General features: G+C 43.3%; 2 protein-coding genes across 4 annotated transcripts in view; one reads left to right on the top strand and one right to left on the bottom strand.

Annotated features, from left to right (window-relative positions):
• Positions 1–2,924, bottom strand: part of COL4A2 (collagen type IV alpha 2 chain) — a 141,992-nt gene extending 139,068 nt beyond the window's left edge. The window contains exons 1-3 of one of the 3 annotated variants that reach the window (XM_041418017.1): positions 2,787–2,924; positions 2,313–2,416; positions 2,115–2,175 (exon numbers count right to left, since the gene is read on the bottom strand). In XM_041418017.1, coding sequence (XP_041273951.1) covers positions 2,115–2,175; positions 2,313–2,356 — 105 coding nt within the window. In that variant the 5' untranslated portion in view covers positions 2,357–2,416; positions 2,787–2,924. Of the gene's footprint in view, positions 1–2,114; positions 2,176–2,312; positions 2,417–2,680 lie in introns of all 3 variants that reach the window. The other 2 variants (XM_041418015.1, XM_041418016.1) reach the window with 2 other exon arrangements.
• Positions 2,925–3,001: 77 nt separating this feature from the next.
• Positions 3,002–17,605, top strand: part of COL4A1 (collagen type IV alpha 1 chain) — a 119,323-nt gene continuing 104,719 nt past the window's right edge. The window contains exon 1 of the mRNA XM_041418018.1: positions 3,002–3,131. Coding sequence (XP_041273952.1) covers positions 3,069–3,131 — 63 coding nt within the window. The 5' untranslated portion in view covers positions 3,002–3,068. The remainder of the gene's footprint in view (positions 3,132–17,605) is intronic.

Below are 17,605 nucleotides of genomic sequence, written 5' to 3'. Positions count from 1 at the left end.
AGGAGAAGATTCAGTGTGACAAACAGGATTATAATACAAAGAATATGACTGCCAGCAACTTTGGCAATTATTCAGGTGCTGCTGCTTCCCGCTGACACCCACTTTGTCACTTCACAAACACATTTGACCAGAGCGGTCACCGCAAGGAGCAAGCCCAACCCTCCTCCCACCCCCAGCTGCCTGCTTCCAACCCCATGCCAGCCCAAGTTTCTATGAATACAAGTGATGATCTGACCCAGGATAAAGTTAGCTCTCACCCCTCTTCTTTTTTGGGGTAGTGATTAGTACAAACAAGGAATTTTCCAATTCAGCTCATCACGCAACTACAGAAAGACCTGGGCTGACCAAGGGAAGGAAGCAGCATATGAGTGGAAAATAGGGTAAATACTGTGGTGGCAGTGCAGCTCAATTTTTCATGGAAACATGACCAGACTTCCCCATTCACGTTCACTGGAGTGTTTCATCTCCTATACAGCCGCCACCTTAGGAACTACTAAGTCTGAGAAATTAAACCTTCAAGCAAGCCAATTTACTTTTTCAAGATTCTCTGGGAAAACCAGCATGTGGAGATTCAAGCAGCCATGATCCGACTGCATGCATTAACTGAGATCTCTTGAACACCTCCTCAGTATACCTCTATTTTAACACCACAGCCTGCAGTCTACTGTAAGAACACGAAGGAGAATGAACTAGTCCATGCTATAGTTAAAACTCAGGTATCATGCTATGCACACTACAACACAACTTCATAGAAGAAGAGTCATAATGCCACTGGTTTATGTCAACTGATCCCAGTGGTATCATTAATGGGCATAAAACAATTACAGTTATCACCAGCCTGCTCTGGTTTCAGTAGCACATGGTAATTTTATCATCCATTCAGCACTATGCAGCAGAACAATGTTTGTATCTAAATGAGGCAAAGACAAGCAGCACATGACACTTAAGGTTCTTGCTCCTGTCCCTTCCCACAGGGCTGTGGGTCCCCAGCCAGACAGCCCTTGCTCAGGCACGATGTGGAGAGATCAACCATCCACGCAGGCTGACGGGCAAGCGCTACATGCCAACTGCAGCCAGAGTGCAGGATTATCCTGTGTCACAACACCTGCTGCAACAGCCCTAGTGTTTCCCATTCCATAACACAGTATTTCCCATTCCTTGACACGGTATTTCCCATTCCTTAACACAGTATGCCATCCCATCAGAGATCTGGCCTATCATCATACGTCTATATGGAATGGAAAGTCATAGAGTTGCAGACAGTAGAATTAAAATATAAGTAGGATAGCTTTTGAAAAAATGTAATCAAGGTCCCACTAGCACATGACCACAGAGCCTTACCCACACTTGTGGCTGACCAACAAATGCAGCCACAAGCCAAGCCTACCAACCTCAGCCTCCTATATTCAGGCCTGATCCAAAATCTATTCCCATTAATGACACTCTTTCCATTAAACTCACCAAGCTTTGTAACAGGCAAATATTGCCTATTTTTTTAATGCATACTCTCTTATGCATTATCTCTCACAGTTTTCACATCCTTGTGACAATGATGCAGGAGTTTAGTAATGTCTGCTTATATCAACAACTCAGGTAGACAGCTGCAACCACCTATATGGTACATAACATCCATTTCTGGATTTAACAACTTAATTTAAACAACAATTTGTTTATAAACTCTGACTTGTAGAAATAAGCTTCACAGTCCTCAGTTGAGGTTTGTATGTAAATGAAGACATTTCACCTGCAGGTTAACTTTACCAAAGTACTTGTTGGTATCTTCAGCACTGCATTTTTGGTGTGTTTCTCACAAAAATAAAGAAATTGGCTTGTTTCACTATTGTTTTAACAAATTACCCAATTAGAGCAAAATTAACAGCGGAATACTTCAAACAACCTGACACTTGAATCATTATGCTTCTCTGCTGAACATCATTTTGTTGAAGACAGCAATCTGTAAGGCTTGCTAAGATGATTTGTTAGTTGTTTCTTTTAACAGAAAGATAGATAAGCTATCTGGCAAGAAAAACACAGTTCTTCACTTATTGGTACCAAGGAAACTGCTTTTTTCTCCTCTTCTCTCCTCAGTAAAAGTCAGAAGATGTTTTACTTACAGCGTCCACTTTGACGGCTGACAGCACAACTTCCATCAGGATCAGCAAAAGCCCCGTATCCCTGCAGGGAAAGGTGAATAAGGACGATATTGTTTTGAGCTAGTGCAAAACAAGCACGTGATAACGCTCTGCAGTTAAAGGTGACAATACGACTTTAAAAAAGTTATTTCCAAAAGCCTAAGGAGCGGAATTACTTACTGACAAAGGAAAATACGTGCACTGGGAAGCTGCGAGATGTCCATTTTCGCTCCTTCCCCGGCCGGGGGCTCGGCTCAGGGCTCCCTCCCGCAGGACGGCCACCCCTGCAAGGCAGAGAAGAGCCCGCTAGTAACGCCGCTCCCCCCGCCGGAGGTCTCCGGGCTCGGCGACGCCGCTGCCGGAGCAGGGAGCGGCCCCACCGGCCGGGCCGGGCTCCGATCCGGGGCAGAGAGGGCTGTCGCGCCGCTCCCCGCGCCCAGAGCGGCGTCTACCGGCGCGCAGCCACCCGCAGGGCGCGGACCCCGACGGGCCGTGCGGAGCCAGCGCCCCCGGCCCTGCCCCGGCCCCTTCCGCCGCCCGCTCCGCACCGCTGCGCGCCGCGCTGCCGTACCGTGCCCTCCCGGGCGGCCGCGGCGGTGTGCGGCGAGGAAGCAGCGCGCCTCCCACCTCCGCCCCCCGCGGCCCACCACACACCCGCGGCGGGGACGAGGAGGCGGAAGAACTGCGGCCAGCGGGGAACGGGAGCGGGTGAGGTTGCGCCCTCCCAGGGTCCCCGCCCGGAGGGGAGGAGAGGGGGGGGCTGCCACCGCCCATCGTGTACGACGAGTCGAGTCCTTCGCCCCCGAGGCATTGCAAGCGCCGCGGCCGCGACGGAGGGAAGAGACGCGCATGTGGGGCCGGCCCCGCGGAGCCCCACTCTGAGTCGCCGGCGTCCCGCCGCCCAGGGACCGACGGCGCGGTGCGGTGCGCGGCAGCATGCGGCTCTGGCTGGGCTTCGGGCTGCTGCTGAGCGCCGAGCTCAGCGCCGTGTCCGCCGCGGTGAGTACGCGGAGGCGGCTCCTTCGGGCTGCGCGATCGGGTGCACACGCGGGACCCTCTCACGGGGAGCCGCGGGAGCGGGACGGGACGGGACGGGAGTCGGCGAGGGTCGGCGCGGGGCCTCCGCTCGCGGGGCGCTGGGGCAGCCAGGTGGGCTTCGCGCGGATGCCCGGCTGCCCCGCCGCTGCTCGGGGCTGTCCCTGCTGGCCGGCTCTCCGCGGAGCGGAGCGGAGCGGGGCGGCCGGCACCGCGCGGGGATGGCCGCGGGGGTCCGGCGGGGACGGGCCCCGCAGCGCTCTCCCACGGCCCGGCACGGAGCGCCGCTGACTGGGGAGGAATAGAAAGCACGCACCCACCCGGGACTGAAAAGTACCGAGCTGTGCTTCCACGGTGGAAAAAAAAAAAAAAAAGTAAAAAAGAAACACTATATTGATAATAGTTTAGAGCTGGCTGCTTGGATTCAAAGTGCTGTGCACGCTGCCTTTGACCCCCGCGATGGGCAGTAGGCTGGGGACTGTGAAGGATCCTAATGTTAATGGTTAAAGCTGAATTTTGGCATCTTTCCGGATGGAACTAGATTGTGGCATAGACTTTGTAAAATCGAAAGCATGCAAGTAGTCTGAAAGTTTTGCTAAGGGAGCTAATTTTATCACTGTGATAATAGCTGTTAGCTTTGCTTAAGTCTAAAGGAGACTCTTTCCTGGCGCTCCTGAAGTATTTGGGCTGTTCCTTCTGTAGGTCTAAGTAATGGGCAGCTGACCCAGTAATTTGTAATAGGTTATCTTTTTGTGTCTCCTTGTTTCCTTGAATTTGGTTAGGTTGATACTGTATTAATGAAATTCTGGAGTGCAGAAAACTTTTCAGTAGCTGTAGACACATGGCTTTTTGTCATCTTCCTGCTATAAATGTATATATTAACATTTCAGTCAACAATGATGGTATGGGAAAGAGTTATTTTAAGCTTTTCTGCAATTTCAGATGAAATTAAGTCCTGTAATGAATTTTGACACCTCTGTGTGACCAGTGGGATAGTGTGTATGTATTGAACCAGCTGAAGTAAGCAATGCACTGAACTTCCACTGTCTTGTCTGTTGCTCCTAGGTTGATAATATCAGGCTTACTGTGATTGCAATAAATCACTCAGTGAATCCTCTAAGGCAATTCACCCAGCATTTATCATTAAGTTGATTAAACTGTATTCCCTTAAGGTTGTAATTAATTATAATTAATTAGAGTATTTTGAAGTAAATTATTTACATCTGAGTTCTGAATTTGGTATATCTAGAAATAAAAATACCTATCTGTGAGGTACATTCCCACCTTGTGCTGTAAAGTGAAGTCATTGGGTGAACCATGACTGTCAATCAAAGACCCAAAACTATGTAGGGATGAGGTGCTTATTAAAAGAAGATACAAACTTTAGTATTAGTTGTACAATTTGAGGTCTTCTGTGGCAACTGTGAGGAGGCTCTGTTCTAGAAGTATCTAGCATGTGCTGGATAAATTATTCCATTAAAATCAATATTTCTTAAAATGTAACCTGAAGCTGTTATATTATGAAGCTATTCCCATAATTAACCATTCTTTATGTGTTAAGCTGACTGCAGATTTCCAGTTCCTTGTCAGTGCCACCAGAAAACACAAGTATGCAGTGCAAGTTGAGCTCCTTGCAGTTTTGTTGCCTTGGATAAACCTTTGGCTGTACATGGGTGGCCTTTCAATCAATTCTGTTCTGCTGGCATTGTCCCCAGCTCCACACTGTTGCCTGTCACTAGCAACCACACAAAAGGTGATGGAGATGGCTGTTAGCCTGTGTGGGTGGTGATCGAGAGGCTGCCCTTAGGAGATTCTTGAGCTGGGCTGATGCCTGTGCATGACTGTGGCAGGGTGGTGTGAAGTACCCTACACCTGGGCAGCACCTCTTCTACTTTTGGAGAGCGGGCAGAGCTGACCCAGTGCTCACATTGTCCTCAGATGAACGTGTTCCCACTGTTTACATTTAAAGAGTAGGTGTATTAGCAGAAGATAGTGTGGTAAAGAAGGTTGTAGCAGTACTCTTTACAATAGACTGAATGGAACAGCCACTTTTCTGCAGGGGAAAAAAAATTATGCTGGTTCCTTCCTTCCCCAAAGTAGATTTTATTGGCTAGTCTTTTTTTTTTTTTTTTTTTTTTTTTTAATGGCAGTTGTGCAGCCATAGTCTTATTAATTGTACCATGGCCATCCTCACGGAATTAGTAAGGCTGGTGGGCACCTTGGAGATCATCTAGTCCAACCTCCTGCCCAGAGCAGGGACAGGCTGCTTAATGCTGTGTCCCACTGAGTTTTGAATATGTCCAAGGATGGGGACTGCTCAACCCCTCCAGGCAGCCTGTGTCAGTGCTTAGTCAGCCTCACAGTAAATGTTTCTTCATATGTGCATCGAGGTTGTTCTAGGCTTGAGACCATCCATGCGTGTGAGCACAAGCAAGTGTGACAGAAGCAGCTCATGATGTGTTGGTGGTGGTGATTCTGCAGTCTGTCAGGGCTGACAGAGTGAAAAATTGTTTTTATCTCTGACATATCTGTGATTAAATACATACAAGGAGGTTTGGAATGACTGCTCTGACAGAGGCATTTGACGTAGCAAAGACAGCCCTGAGCCAGCTACTGTCACGATCACGTGCTTCAGTACAGAAAAGAGGGAGCTGCTCCACTGCAGCTCCTGCTGGATTTAATGTGGTGCTTCCAGATGTGACACTGGAAGTTTAGTGTTCTTTATTTTGATAAATTATAATGAAAATTATATTTATAGCTAATTTGGGCTTTTGTGCCGTTCTGCGTTCTTCTCAGAGATTAGTTTTCAGGTTACAGTGAGAGCAGAGTGGAAGACAGGGCAGTAGATTAAGATGTTTCCAGGTCAGGATAAAAGACTGCTCCCATGAGACGGTTACAGGAGAAGCTTGTTTTGATGGATCTCTGCAGGGGCCCTCATTTCTGACACTCTTCAGGCTGCCATTTCCTTTGGAGAAAGTCTGTTTCCTAACATTAGTACTGCTTGGTTGAGAGTGGACAGTGCCATGGGAATGCCTGTTTCATGGCTCAGTACCTTGTCCATGCTGCTGCAGTGCTGGTCCTTGTGCTGCGTGCAGTGGAGCGAGATCTTCAGCCGCACTCAGACTCTGGATTGAGTCACCTTCCACACAAGTGGCTGCCATGTAAGCACTGGTGGAAAGGAGGAGCTCTCCTGGCCACCACTGCCCAGCAGTGCTTTTAGCATTCTCTCCAAGTTCCCAACCAATCCCCCTTTTCTGCTTTTAGTCTTGGTGAAACGGGTGCTGGGACAGAGTGAGAGCAAGCTCTATGGAGCTAATAGGAAAATGTGTGCCAAAACAGTGATAAAAGCATGCATAAATTTTTCCACAAGGGCAGTGCTGATTGCAGTAGTCCTGTTTGAGCTGAGAGTGTGGTGGCAACTGGGGATGCACTGGTGGGAGGCCAGGAGGTTCCTGTCAGTGGGTAAGCCCTGTATACAGAGTGGCCCTGTATGTGGCCAGGCAGAGACAACTCTGCTGTACTGTCCTCATGCATTCCTTGCATCACCTCTCCTGTTTTTACATGATATTTGGGAGTGCATTCTGACACACACAGTTAGAATCCAAAAGCAAAAGGAGTATAATTGCTTCCAACTAATCTGACCAATTTTCTATCCTCTTTTCTTTAAAAATGTGATTTACTGAGATGGAGATGTACAGGGCACATAAACCTACAGCAGATAAAAAGAATGACCTGGGCTTTTGGCATGTGGTTGAAGAGAAGCTTTATGACTGAGTCTGAATCATGGGTAGCACTTCACTTGGGTGTGCTTTTGCTGATGAAGTAAGGCAGGGTTGGGCAGCTGCCTTCTGCAGCAGTTCGTGTCTAGGACTGCCATATCTTTGCTGCTGAGACACCCCGAGGCCATCTGACACCCTTGTCCCTGAATGTCCTCAAGGACTTGACAATACCAGGAGCACATTTAATAAACCCTGGCAAGTGTTAATTCAGGAGGGAGATATGGTCACTCTGATTCCGAAAATATGGCCAGAAGGGGAGACCCAAATGATTTCTGATGAGTAAAGCTCCTCTCAGGCTGGAAGGCTTCAGAGAAGAACAGGAAATGGGTTTGGTTGCCCCTGCCAGGAAGAAGACAAGTGCTCCCTCTTCCTCCTGTTGGAGCAAGATGTCTTGTCAGGAGGAGGTATAAGATCTGGGGTGGCTGAGGGTGCACCAGAGAGGGTCATTAGAGCATGAGCAGGAGGAGGGTGGCCTTCCAGCTTGTGGCCAGCACTGCTTGCTGGGAAAGTGGAGGAGTGGTGGGCATGGGTTCACCTGTCCCAGCAGTTGGGGGTTATTACTCAGTATGTATGCACAGAAAAATGCATGGGCACTTCTGGAGACAAGGGGACAGGCTTGGTGACTCCTTCCTCCCAAAGGAATGTCTTTATACCTTTTGTCCTTTTTGCCAACTTCCTCTGTCCACTTCTTCTACAGCATTATGCCATAGGGTGCTGGAGGAGGGAGAGAAGGGCAGGATATTTTGGAAACACACACCTGCCTGCTGCCAGCTGTGTTGGTGAGCACAGTCTCTGAACCTGCTGAGTGTCAGCATATGCAAGTGCGTTCATGGACTGTCATCCCAAGCTGCACAAGTTTTGCTTCTGAGTGTTTGTATCAAATGCCTGCAGGACTACTGCAATGTTTCATTGCAACTTGTCTGCTTGGTGTTTATAATCCTGGATGTCACTAGTTTGTATAATGCCTGAGGATTATAATGCTGGATGTATATTCTGTCAGTTGCCCTGATTATGTAGAGCAATGTAGCACAGCTGCTGCAGGCAGCTTAGACTATTGTTCTAAAATGTCAGAAACCTTCTTTAGGGATAGGCTTAGGAATATTGTTCTTTTTATAGAACTAGACTAAACAAAGGAAGATTCAACAACCTCTACACAAGAATAAATTGACTTACTTCATAGTGTTTGAAAGTTACATAGTACACCCTTTCCAGAATTTCCGCTGACTTTCCCATCATAAACACTTAACACCTTAACACCTTGCAAGATTTGATCAAAGAGTAGAATTTGGGCAGGGGCTATGACCTGAATGGAAGAGCAACCTGTGGCTTTAGTGAGTAGTTGAAGGTATAAAGTACTGCTGCAATGTAAAGGTGTGTGTGTGAAGATAAATTTTTGATTTCTCTGGGTTGTGACTGGCTGGAATTATTCTTCGTGATTAAATACATCAGAAAGGTATGTGGCATTAACCCTTCAAGAGTCTTTATATAGCAGTGTCTTGGACAATGTGTCAGTAAAATATAGGACAAGTTAAAACATTATCAGTATATAATTACTAATTATGCTGTTGTAATCTGAGGTGAGTTACAGTAAAGAAATAGAAAAATGAATTCTTCATAAAGAGTATAACTAGTGCAAAAACTAGTCCTTTTTTACCCTCCAGCATGTACAAACAGTTATGGGATGAAAAACGGACTGTTTATAATCTTCTTGTATCTCTGACATATCCTCTTACAGAAGGAGAAGCTTGAATAAACTTTCTAAATTGAAAAAAGTACAGTGTAGATGTTCAAAAGCACTTCAGCTTCCAGTCCCTTGTACTTCTACTGTACTATGTTCAACTCACTTTTTACCACTTTGGCATCTCAAAATGTCTCAAATATGTATTTTTTAGGAAACCTTTTAACATGGTCTGCTTTCATTATATTTCCAACATAGGCAAAAAACATTGTAAGCCTTAGTATTATATTAGCTCTTCTTAGCTTAGGTGTTTGTGTGGTGCTGGTGGGAACTACCCCTTCTCACCTCTGATTTGCCAAATTATCAAGCATCTGAAAACCTGTAATTATGGGTGCCAATGAGAATTGTAGTCCTGCTTTTATACCTGTGCTGGGGTGTTTCAGTGACATCAGTGCAGTTCTGGTGCAAGGTGCTGAGGCCTGGGTGCAGACAGCAGGTGCTGTGGAAGCCAGCAGCTTGGGAATCTGCTTGAGTGGAGATGAGTCAGCCTCACAGCCGGCAAAAAAGTTCCCTGTTTTTGGCTTGGCTTGCCTTACAGCCCCATGATTAAAAGGACACATCAGAAAATGAAATGAGGGAAGCCAAAGAAGAGCTGGAAAAGGATAGGTTTCCTTTTTCTTGATTTTTTTTTAATGCTACCTTCATATTTAAAGTATGCTGTTCTCACACATGTTCTGAAATAAATGGCGTAAGATTTGCCATGAATGCACCAACTTAATTTGTGTGTAATTGTGTCTTTATCAAAGTTATTCAGCTACTTTTATGATATTTCTTGTAAGCTAAAGGGTTTCTTTGTATGGATTCAAGAGAATCACTAATCATATTGTGTTCCATGCTTTTTTTCTCTGTATGCATGCGCTGCCTTCACCTTTACTGCTGCTGGCAGACAGCCTCTTTCTCGCAGGGTCTGAGGAAGGGTGTGCTTCTTCAACAGAACAATGTGAAGGACAAAATACAAAGTGCTGTCAAGTGTGTGGAGTAAACAAATTGCAAAGTAATAATGAAGTTTCTTTCATCTTTTTATGGCTTTCATCTTCTTGTAGCAGTGATAGACCACATTTTGACGTGCATATTTTTAAGATGGCTGAGAGGGAACCAGCAGAATATTATCAGAGTTATAAAATAAATCCAATAGTTAGTTTCATACACTGAGTTTGGTAGGAAAAACTAGAATATTTTATTTAAAAATCAAGTGAGTTTGGTAATTTGCATTCAGAAGAGATGTAGTTTTTTTATAGAAGACTGACACGTGGTACAAATTATCTATTATCTTGTCTGTAGATAACATATAGCTTATTAAAGGACATTTCAAATGCTACAACTGGGAACAGAAAGTTTTTAGGTGAAGTCTGTCTCCCCTGCCAAACTGTAAAAGTGGGAATGGAAGAGATGTGCTGAGTTGCTCCAGTTTGCAAACTCTGTTCTTCATCTCTGCATTGAGATAAGATGAAAGCCACAGATCGGGTTTAGATGTTAAACTTTCTTGAAAGGTGCCAGAAGTCTGATGGTGTTCCCTAGCATTGCTGAAAAAAAAATATTTGAGGCAAGTAACATTCATCTCCTCTACTGCCTTTAAACACCAGTGTCCAGCCTTCTCTCTGCCCATGTGTGTCTCAGCTGCTGTGGGATTTATAATCTCTCTGGCTACATGGGAGGTCTGAGGTTTCAACCTTTCTTCTAGTCAAGATGCCCTCTCAATATGTCGTCTGTACATGTGGATGTTGTCTTAATACTGGGGAATGAACATGGTAGAGCATTTCTAAATGGTTTAGTGGGAGAAAGAGTTCTAATTCATCATAGTCAATGATCAATGCCATATTTACATGAGGATTCTTCCTATAGATAATTCACATTGGAAATTCATAATGAAGTATGTAATCTTTCATGCAAATAATCACTAACTGAGTGGAAAATAAATAATTTTATTAGCTTGTTCTCTTTTAGTAGATGATTTATGGGGTTCTTAGTTTAGTATACAGAAATCAGAATGACAAAGGTTCTTTATTTTATTTTTTCTCTTTGTCATGACAAATGTTTCAGTTGTAGCTAAGGGATAGGACAAATTAGCCCATTTTCACTGGATAGCTATGTGCTGACTGGATATTGTAAGTCTTTTGGTCTTATTAGTCCATTTGTTTATCTAGTGGAAGAAAACTTGTCTTCTAGTCTACTGAAAACTTCTGTTGAAATGTTTGTTAATCTAAAAACATTGAAACAAATCCTAAGATTGTAATGGAACCCAAATAAGGCTGAAAAATTACACTGGTATGGACTGATGGGGCTGTCAAGAATTAGAACAAAAGTTTAAAGAGAAATTAGTGCATTAATAGTTTGCACTCATAGTGCACATATTAAGGGAAAAATCAGCTACATGAGGGTAGATTCAAGCATTCCAGGAATTTTCATATTGTACTTGAAGCTTGTCCCTTTTATGGCAATGGTAAGTCAGTTATCTGCTAGCAGAATAAAAAAGGATGAGTTCTGGCTGCTATAAAGCCAAGATATATGTGCAAGCACTAATTGTGGCCAAAACTCAGAAGATTTTTTAGCTGAAAATACACATACGCTTTTAGCAGTTTGTTCAAATAGGCAAGGAATACTAAAGCCATGTAGATGCTTATAATATAAAAGCTTTACTTGAGAAAATTATGAGTAACTTTTTACTTAAACATTATTTTTTTTGCTGAAGTGTATTGACTGGGGCTGTATCTTTGTTAAGAACAGCTTCATTTTTTGGAATCAACATGGACACTTTTAGAGAAAAACAGGGAATAGCAAGAGGCATAAATGAAAGTGAGAAGAAAGTAAAAAGCTTAACACTCTGCTAGGACGTCTATCTTTTTTTTTTTTTTTTAATGGCACAGTGATTCTGAGGAGTCAAGGCTGCATGATGCATCTCCAGGGGCCAGAGTAGAAAGCAGGGCATGACAAAAGGCTAGAAAAAAGGGAAAGAACTAAGTGCTAGAGCCCTGCACTTAAGTTTTGCTTAGCTGGACAACAGCTGTGGGAACTGGCTCTTGGTGCTGGCTGCTGCCACCAGTTGTGGGACCCTCCAGCTGGCAGTCCCGGCCTGGAAGGGGCTGTTCCGTGATCATTACTGGTAAATATCAGCTGGGACAAGACTTAGACACTGATTCTGGTGCTGTTAATTCTTACGCAATGTAATCCTACTGTCTGTGACTTTCTCTTGCTATTTTAAACCTTACTTCCCAGTATGGACCTTGGTGATCCAGCAAATGTTGTACCAGTGCCTAAAGTCACTGGGTTAAAAAATGTCTCGGCTCATGCCCTTGAGAGTGCCAAAATAATAGTTCAAATCATGCAGAAAAGTAGATCCATCTTTCTGGGAACATGCCTTTGAAAATGTGCTCTGATTCACACTGGTCAGACAAACAGGGGATGCTGATTTCTGATGCATTTTCCCGGAATTATGTGCTTGGTTGGGACAGAGCTTGTGATTTTAAATGGTCTGGATGTGTCCTGAGCATGGAAAAGCTTTGAATGGTAGCCCCTGAGGGGGCAGGCACACAACTGCTAACCTTGTAGTGATTGTAGCTCAGTGCCCTCTGTCCTGCCAGCTGCAGACTCATTTCCTCAAAGCTGCTAATAATTTCAGCTTCCAAGTAATTGTTTTTTAGAGTAGTCAAAGAGGCTGTGAATGTGGAAAGGTTTTTTTCTGAGTATCAAGGAGACCAAAGAAGATGATGGTGACAGCACAATCTGTCATAGGTCAAAAATTAGAAAGATTGTTTTGGGAGAATGCTTCTGTGTGCTATCATTATAAAAACCACGTTTTCCTTTTAGTGCCTTCAAATAAAATCTTTAAAGGACCAAGCCTGGCAAATGGCTGCCTTATACCTATTTGTGTTTCCACAGCCTTTGCAAAGGTAATATATACACTAAAACATACATCTAATGAAAGGTGTTTGTTCTAAATGCCTTCCTTGCATTCCAATAAAAACTTTCTCATTGATACCACAGGAGCTGCTGATGCTAGAATTGATTTGGCAATGTGAAAGCCAGAGGAAAAGGTCTGTTTGGTCCTCTAGATACACTATTTTGGATGCTGCCAGGCCTGCAGAAAATGCAGCTGTGCAAAACACAAGTAGGATATTATCAAGATTAACTGACCCTGTGTTAAGGCCTGAGATGGCATTTATGTGGTCCCTGTGTAGTGGGTACGTTATGGTTTTGGTGCAGAGTTTGCAAATTGACAATTCTCTGCACAACTTTAGTTATTCGCACAATATAAGACACATCTGTGCATTGACAAACATGCACATCTGGGCTCTATTTCAGCAGAATACTTTTTATATTTGTTCGATGTCAGAACGATAATATCCTTTATTTTAATACTGTCCTGTTGCTTATAATGAAGTAGAACCAATTTAACATGCGAAATAGAACAGCATGTAGAATTTAATGCAATGCCAAAGCAGTGATTGTCTTCTGTGGAGCTCAAGTTTATGTTAGCTGGACTGGTGTCCTGTACCACATGGTTCACAAGCAATTCTTTGTTTTTTCTAAATCCCCATTCAACATCATAGATTAAAGTCTGAACATTTCATGGCCAAAATGTGAAAAGTTCTGCGTTTTCCTCCTGGACCCTCTCAGATGTGTGCCATGGCAATTGGCAATTACATGGGAGGGGTTTGCACATGGCACAGTGTGTGTCTGTACTGTCCAAGGGAAAGTGTGAAATTGATTGATATGGGAGGCTGCACATGTGATTATGTCATGTTGGGCATTGTTTTGGTTAATACCCCTACTTTTCTGATAAATGTGGTTCAGCTGTCTAGAAAAATATTTCATAGTTCTGAATTGAGAGATCTGTAAATCATACCAAATCAGTCTTGAAAACAGAATTTTTTGTGAAGTTGCACATATTATATTATGAGGTAGTGTTGAAAATAATTGAATGTTGTGATGTGCTTAAAACATGAGCCTCTTACATGAGTTTTTTTTTACTTGAGGACAACTGACAAATTTCTGTTATGTTAGGTAAAATGTAAAGCTTTTGTCCAAGACCACTCCCTAAAACAGAATTTGTAAGTTTGTGTGTAAAGTAATCTGTTTCTTGTGACTATTGTTTGCTGTGTTTGAAAGTATAAAGTGCGGAATTTCTGTCCTTAGATTTACAGTATTAGATGGAAGCTGCATTTTTTAAATCTGAGTCACACCATGCTAAAGGCAAAGTTATGATGTACATTCATAATTAACCTATCTCATAGTTGTCACTGATGATGGATAATCATTTGTGTGTTTCCCTAAGTACCAATTGTTATTATTATCCTGATAACCCAATATCAAGTGATAAAATTGATAGGAATTAGTAATTGAACTAAATTTTGGTGCTGATGATTCAATATCTTACTGGCTGCAGGAATTATTTAGTGAACCATTAAGTGTAAAACTGGGTCTGATTTTGGAGAAAGCATCAGCTTCTTTAGACTGATTATTTACCTGCCTTTGTTTGGGAAGGTGGAAAAGGGTTGGGACTGTAAAAGAGTCAAGGCACTTTGCATGTTATGATGAGGTGCTGAGGTACCAGCTGGGTGAAGAAATAATTTCTAAGTGTATTGTCTGGGTAAGGCCAACAGCTACACTTTGCCATTCCTCTGTGCCTTCCTGTGCATGCTGTGCTCCCTGGGGGTCAGATTGGTGTTTCAGCCTGCTCCTTATACTTGCTTTACTGTGGTCTATGGGAAAGATATGCCAGCTTTTCTTTCCTGGCTGATGCCTCCTACACATTAAGTCTTGCAGGTGAATCAACATGATTTGCCTTGTACCCACTGTCAGCACCAGCATTTGAAGCTGCTGAGGCTAGGACTGGCCAGCAGCAAGGATGTGCTCCTGCAGGAGGAGCAGCAGAACCCACTGCCCATCATGCCAGGGGAGGGGCAGAGGAGTGCATAGCAGCTGGTGGGCTGTACATCCCAAGTCAGGCCCTTCATCTCTTCCTGTGAGCTCGAGGGTGTCCAGTGAGAGTCCATCATTGCCTGTCCTGCTGGGACTGGAGAGGTTTGCTCTCCAGTAGAGCCTGAAGTGGTAGTGCTGCTCCATCCCTTCCTGAAGTTTCCTTTGAAGCTGAACTCTCCAGCTGACCGCAGTAGGGAACCAGAGCAATGCCAGTTGCCTTCCCTTCAAAACCTACAGGCCATGAGAAAAAGGAGGGAACAAGCTGTAAAAATGCCAGAAAATGTTCGTCAGATCTATGTGTCTTCTTACTCCTAAGGTTTTTCAACAATTTATTTATGGCATGAGAAATTACTTTTGTCACTGAAGAATTATTACATGCAGAGAAGTTGGTTAGTGATCTTGATCAGTAGAGTAAAAATGAGTTTCATCAGCTTGGATGTCTGAGGATGATTTTATCTTGACAGGCCTACAGATGGAAAATAGAGGCTGGTCAGATGTTCTCTGCCTCTTTTCCTCCCTTATAACTAGCCTTGCTCTGTTCCCCAAACTGAAAGTCCAAAATGTCATGTCTGTAATCACTTAATTTTTCATGCTTATTTAATTGTTGGGACTTCATGATGATGAGCCTATCATCACTTCCTAAAAACTCAGTCAATTCAAATGTAGCACGTGAAAATGAAAATATGTGCTATTGTCTAACATTGGGAAGCCATTTTTAATGGCTTCTGGATGTGTTGACAGGGGAGAAACTACTTAGGTGTTGTGATCAAGGTGAATTATCAAAGGAGAAGTGTCTCCTCAGGCTCTCGGATGAGTCATCAAAGAGAATTTTTTTTTAATAACAAAGACATTAACAAAGAGACATCCTCTAAAATGTTATCAGCAGAGTACAAGACAGCCTTTTCTGTATAGTTTGGCTTAATTTTTCCCACTATTAAGTGAACACTTCAAGCTACCTTCAAAGGCGGTGGATGTATTTTTTGGTACCCTAAGTTTTTCTCCTTGTTGTAACTCTTAACATTGCCAAGGAGATGGATTACTTAGTGGTCTTTTAGTCCAGAGGTGATTGCAGGAAAGAGAAACTAAGAATGTAAGGTTGACTGAAAGCCAAAACATTTGTAGCTCTGCCCAGCAGGTTTATTATTGCTATTTTTTAAGGACAGCTGACAGTTGGTACAGATCACAGCATTTAGAATCCATGTGAAATGCAGGAATACAGATTGGCTTTTTTGCGGGGGCGGGGAAATCAATCAAAAAAGGTGTAAAAGGTGGCCTTTTTTTTTTTTCTCCTGTTTTTTTTTTTTTTAGGCTTTATCACGAAATACTAGAAATAAAAAATTTGGAAAAAATGCAAATTATGTATTAGAATAGGCAGTAAAGTAATTGCTAGGGTAATGAACATGTATTACTACTGCACTTACGTGTATCAGATTTTTTTCTGAAATTATAAATAGTTTGAATAAACAACTTCATTTTGGAACCTGCAGTATTAGCCAAACACAATTCCTGTACACTGCAATCTGTACTATTCTCAGTCTTGTGCAAAGTATGCTGTTATGTATTGGCATATTTGTTTCTTGACTAAGATTTTTTTTTTACTAGAAGCATCTCATTTATTTTTATCATAGAATGAAGTACCTATGCACATACTTGTTTCTGAAATCTTCATTTCTGTTTAGAAGTTACTGATACTCATACTGACACTTTATCTTTTTCAGCATTTTCTTTTTCTCTGTTCTAGGCATATGCCATTGGTGCCTACTCATGGAAGTATGTGCTAGTAGAACCTCCTCAGTATTACATGTAATATTCAAAAGTATGTTATCATTCATTTCATACAAACATATCTAGCGCAGCTCACTCATTTTAGGAGTAAGAGATGCATTATGCCTAATGGTGATAAAACCTCATTTTGAGAAGCAGTTATCTGTTGCAGATGCTATTTTTCTCCCTCATTCCATTTTATTTTTCTTCAGGAAAAGACAAATAAACTGTCTACTCCCAACACCTTTAAAACCTATGGAGAGTTCTCACATCTAAGTGAGGACCATAGATCTTGATAGATAATCAAACAAGAATAAGAGTTCCAACAAATGTTTTTTCCCTTGCCAATAACATTGTCCTGACCTGTATTCTGATTCAGTGGTAAAATGTTGGGGTTTTTTTTCTGTTCTTTCAGGTTAAATTATGAACTTTCTTGCTGTGCAGTCTAAGGTTTTATTTTCCATTTCACTTTGTTCACTGATACGTTCATCAGACCTTTTTAGATATGAAGATAAGGACACCCCAAAGGTGGGGTGTGTTTCAGAAGTAGGTCTCCTCTGGACATGCACCACGTGCCACAAACCCCTCCAGGGCTGTCATCTTCTTATCTGAAGGTTCCAGTGCAATCGTTGTGTTTTCAGTGGTTCCCCTCCTGCTGCACATCCACCTGCTCTCAGCGACAGGCAGAATTGCAAACCGTTCAGGTCCTGCAGCCTGAAGGGATGAATCTGGCATATTTGTAAGGTGATCCCATCCTTCCCCTTTCCCCTTTTCCCTCTGGTGCATGGAAGGGTCTCTCCTTCCTGAGCAGCTCCAGCTGCCTGCATACCCTGTCTGAGCATGGGTCTCCAGCTCCATGATGCTGTTCAGCTGCTGATCTCATTCCTGTCCAAGGGTGAGGAGAGCTTGGAGCTGCTCTGGTGGGCTCAGGGGAATGTTGCAGGCAGTATCCAGTGCAGCTGCGGATGAGTGTGCCTGGATTCACATGTGGGAGCAGAAATCCAGTCCCTATTTTGCCACAGGCTGCTTTGGCCAGCCCTAAGGCAGTATTTTTAGCTTCCCTGTGTCTCCTTTTCCTAAAAGTGAAATAAGGAGAACAGAATCTCTAGACAGTCAAAGTAAGATGTAAGTAAGTTGTGTGATATTCTGTGACGGGGATTATACAAAGCTTGAAAATGTGTGATAAAAATGAATTCGATGGAGACTGAAGATTAATTTCTCAGTATCATTAGCTTCAG

Source organism: Onychostruthus taczanowskii, unplaced genomic scaffold, assembly GCF_017590055.1.
Source record: "Onychostruthus taczanowskii isolate IOZ18803 unplaced genomic scaffold, ASM1759005v1 scaffold58, whole genome shotgun sequence".
In the NCBI taxonomy this organism is placed as follows: Eukaryota; Metazoa; Chordata; class Aves; order Passeriformes; family Passeridae; genus Onychostruthus; species Onychostruthus taczanowskii.
The sequence above is the reverse complement of the archived record's forward strand: the minus strand, read 5'-3'. Positions and strand labels throughout refer to the sequence as shown.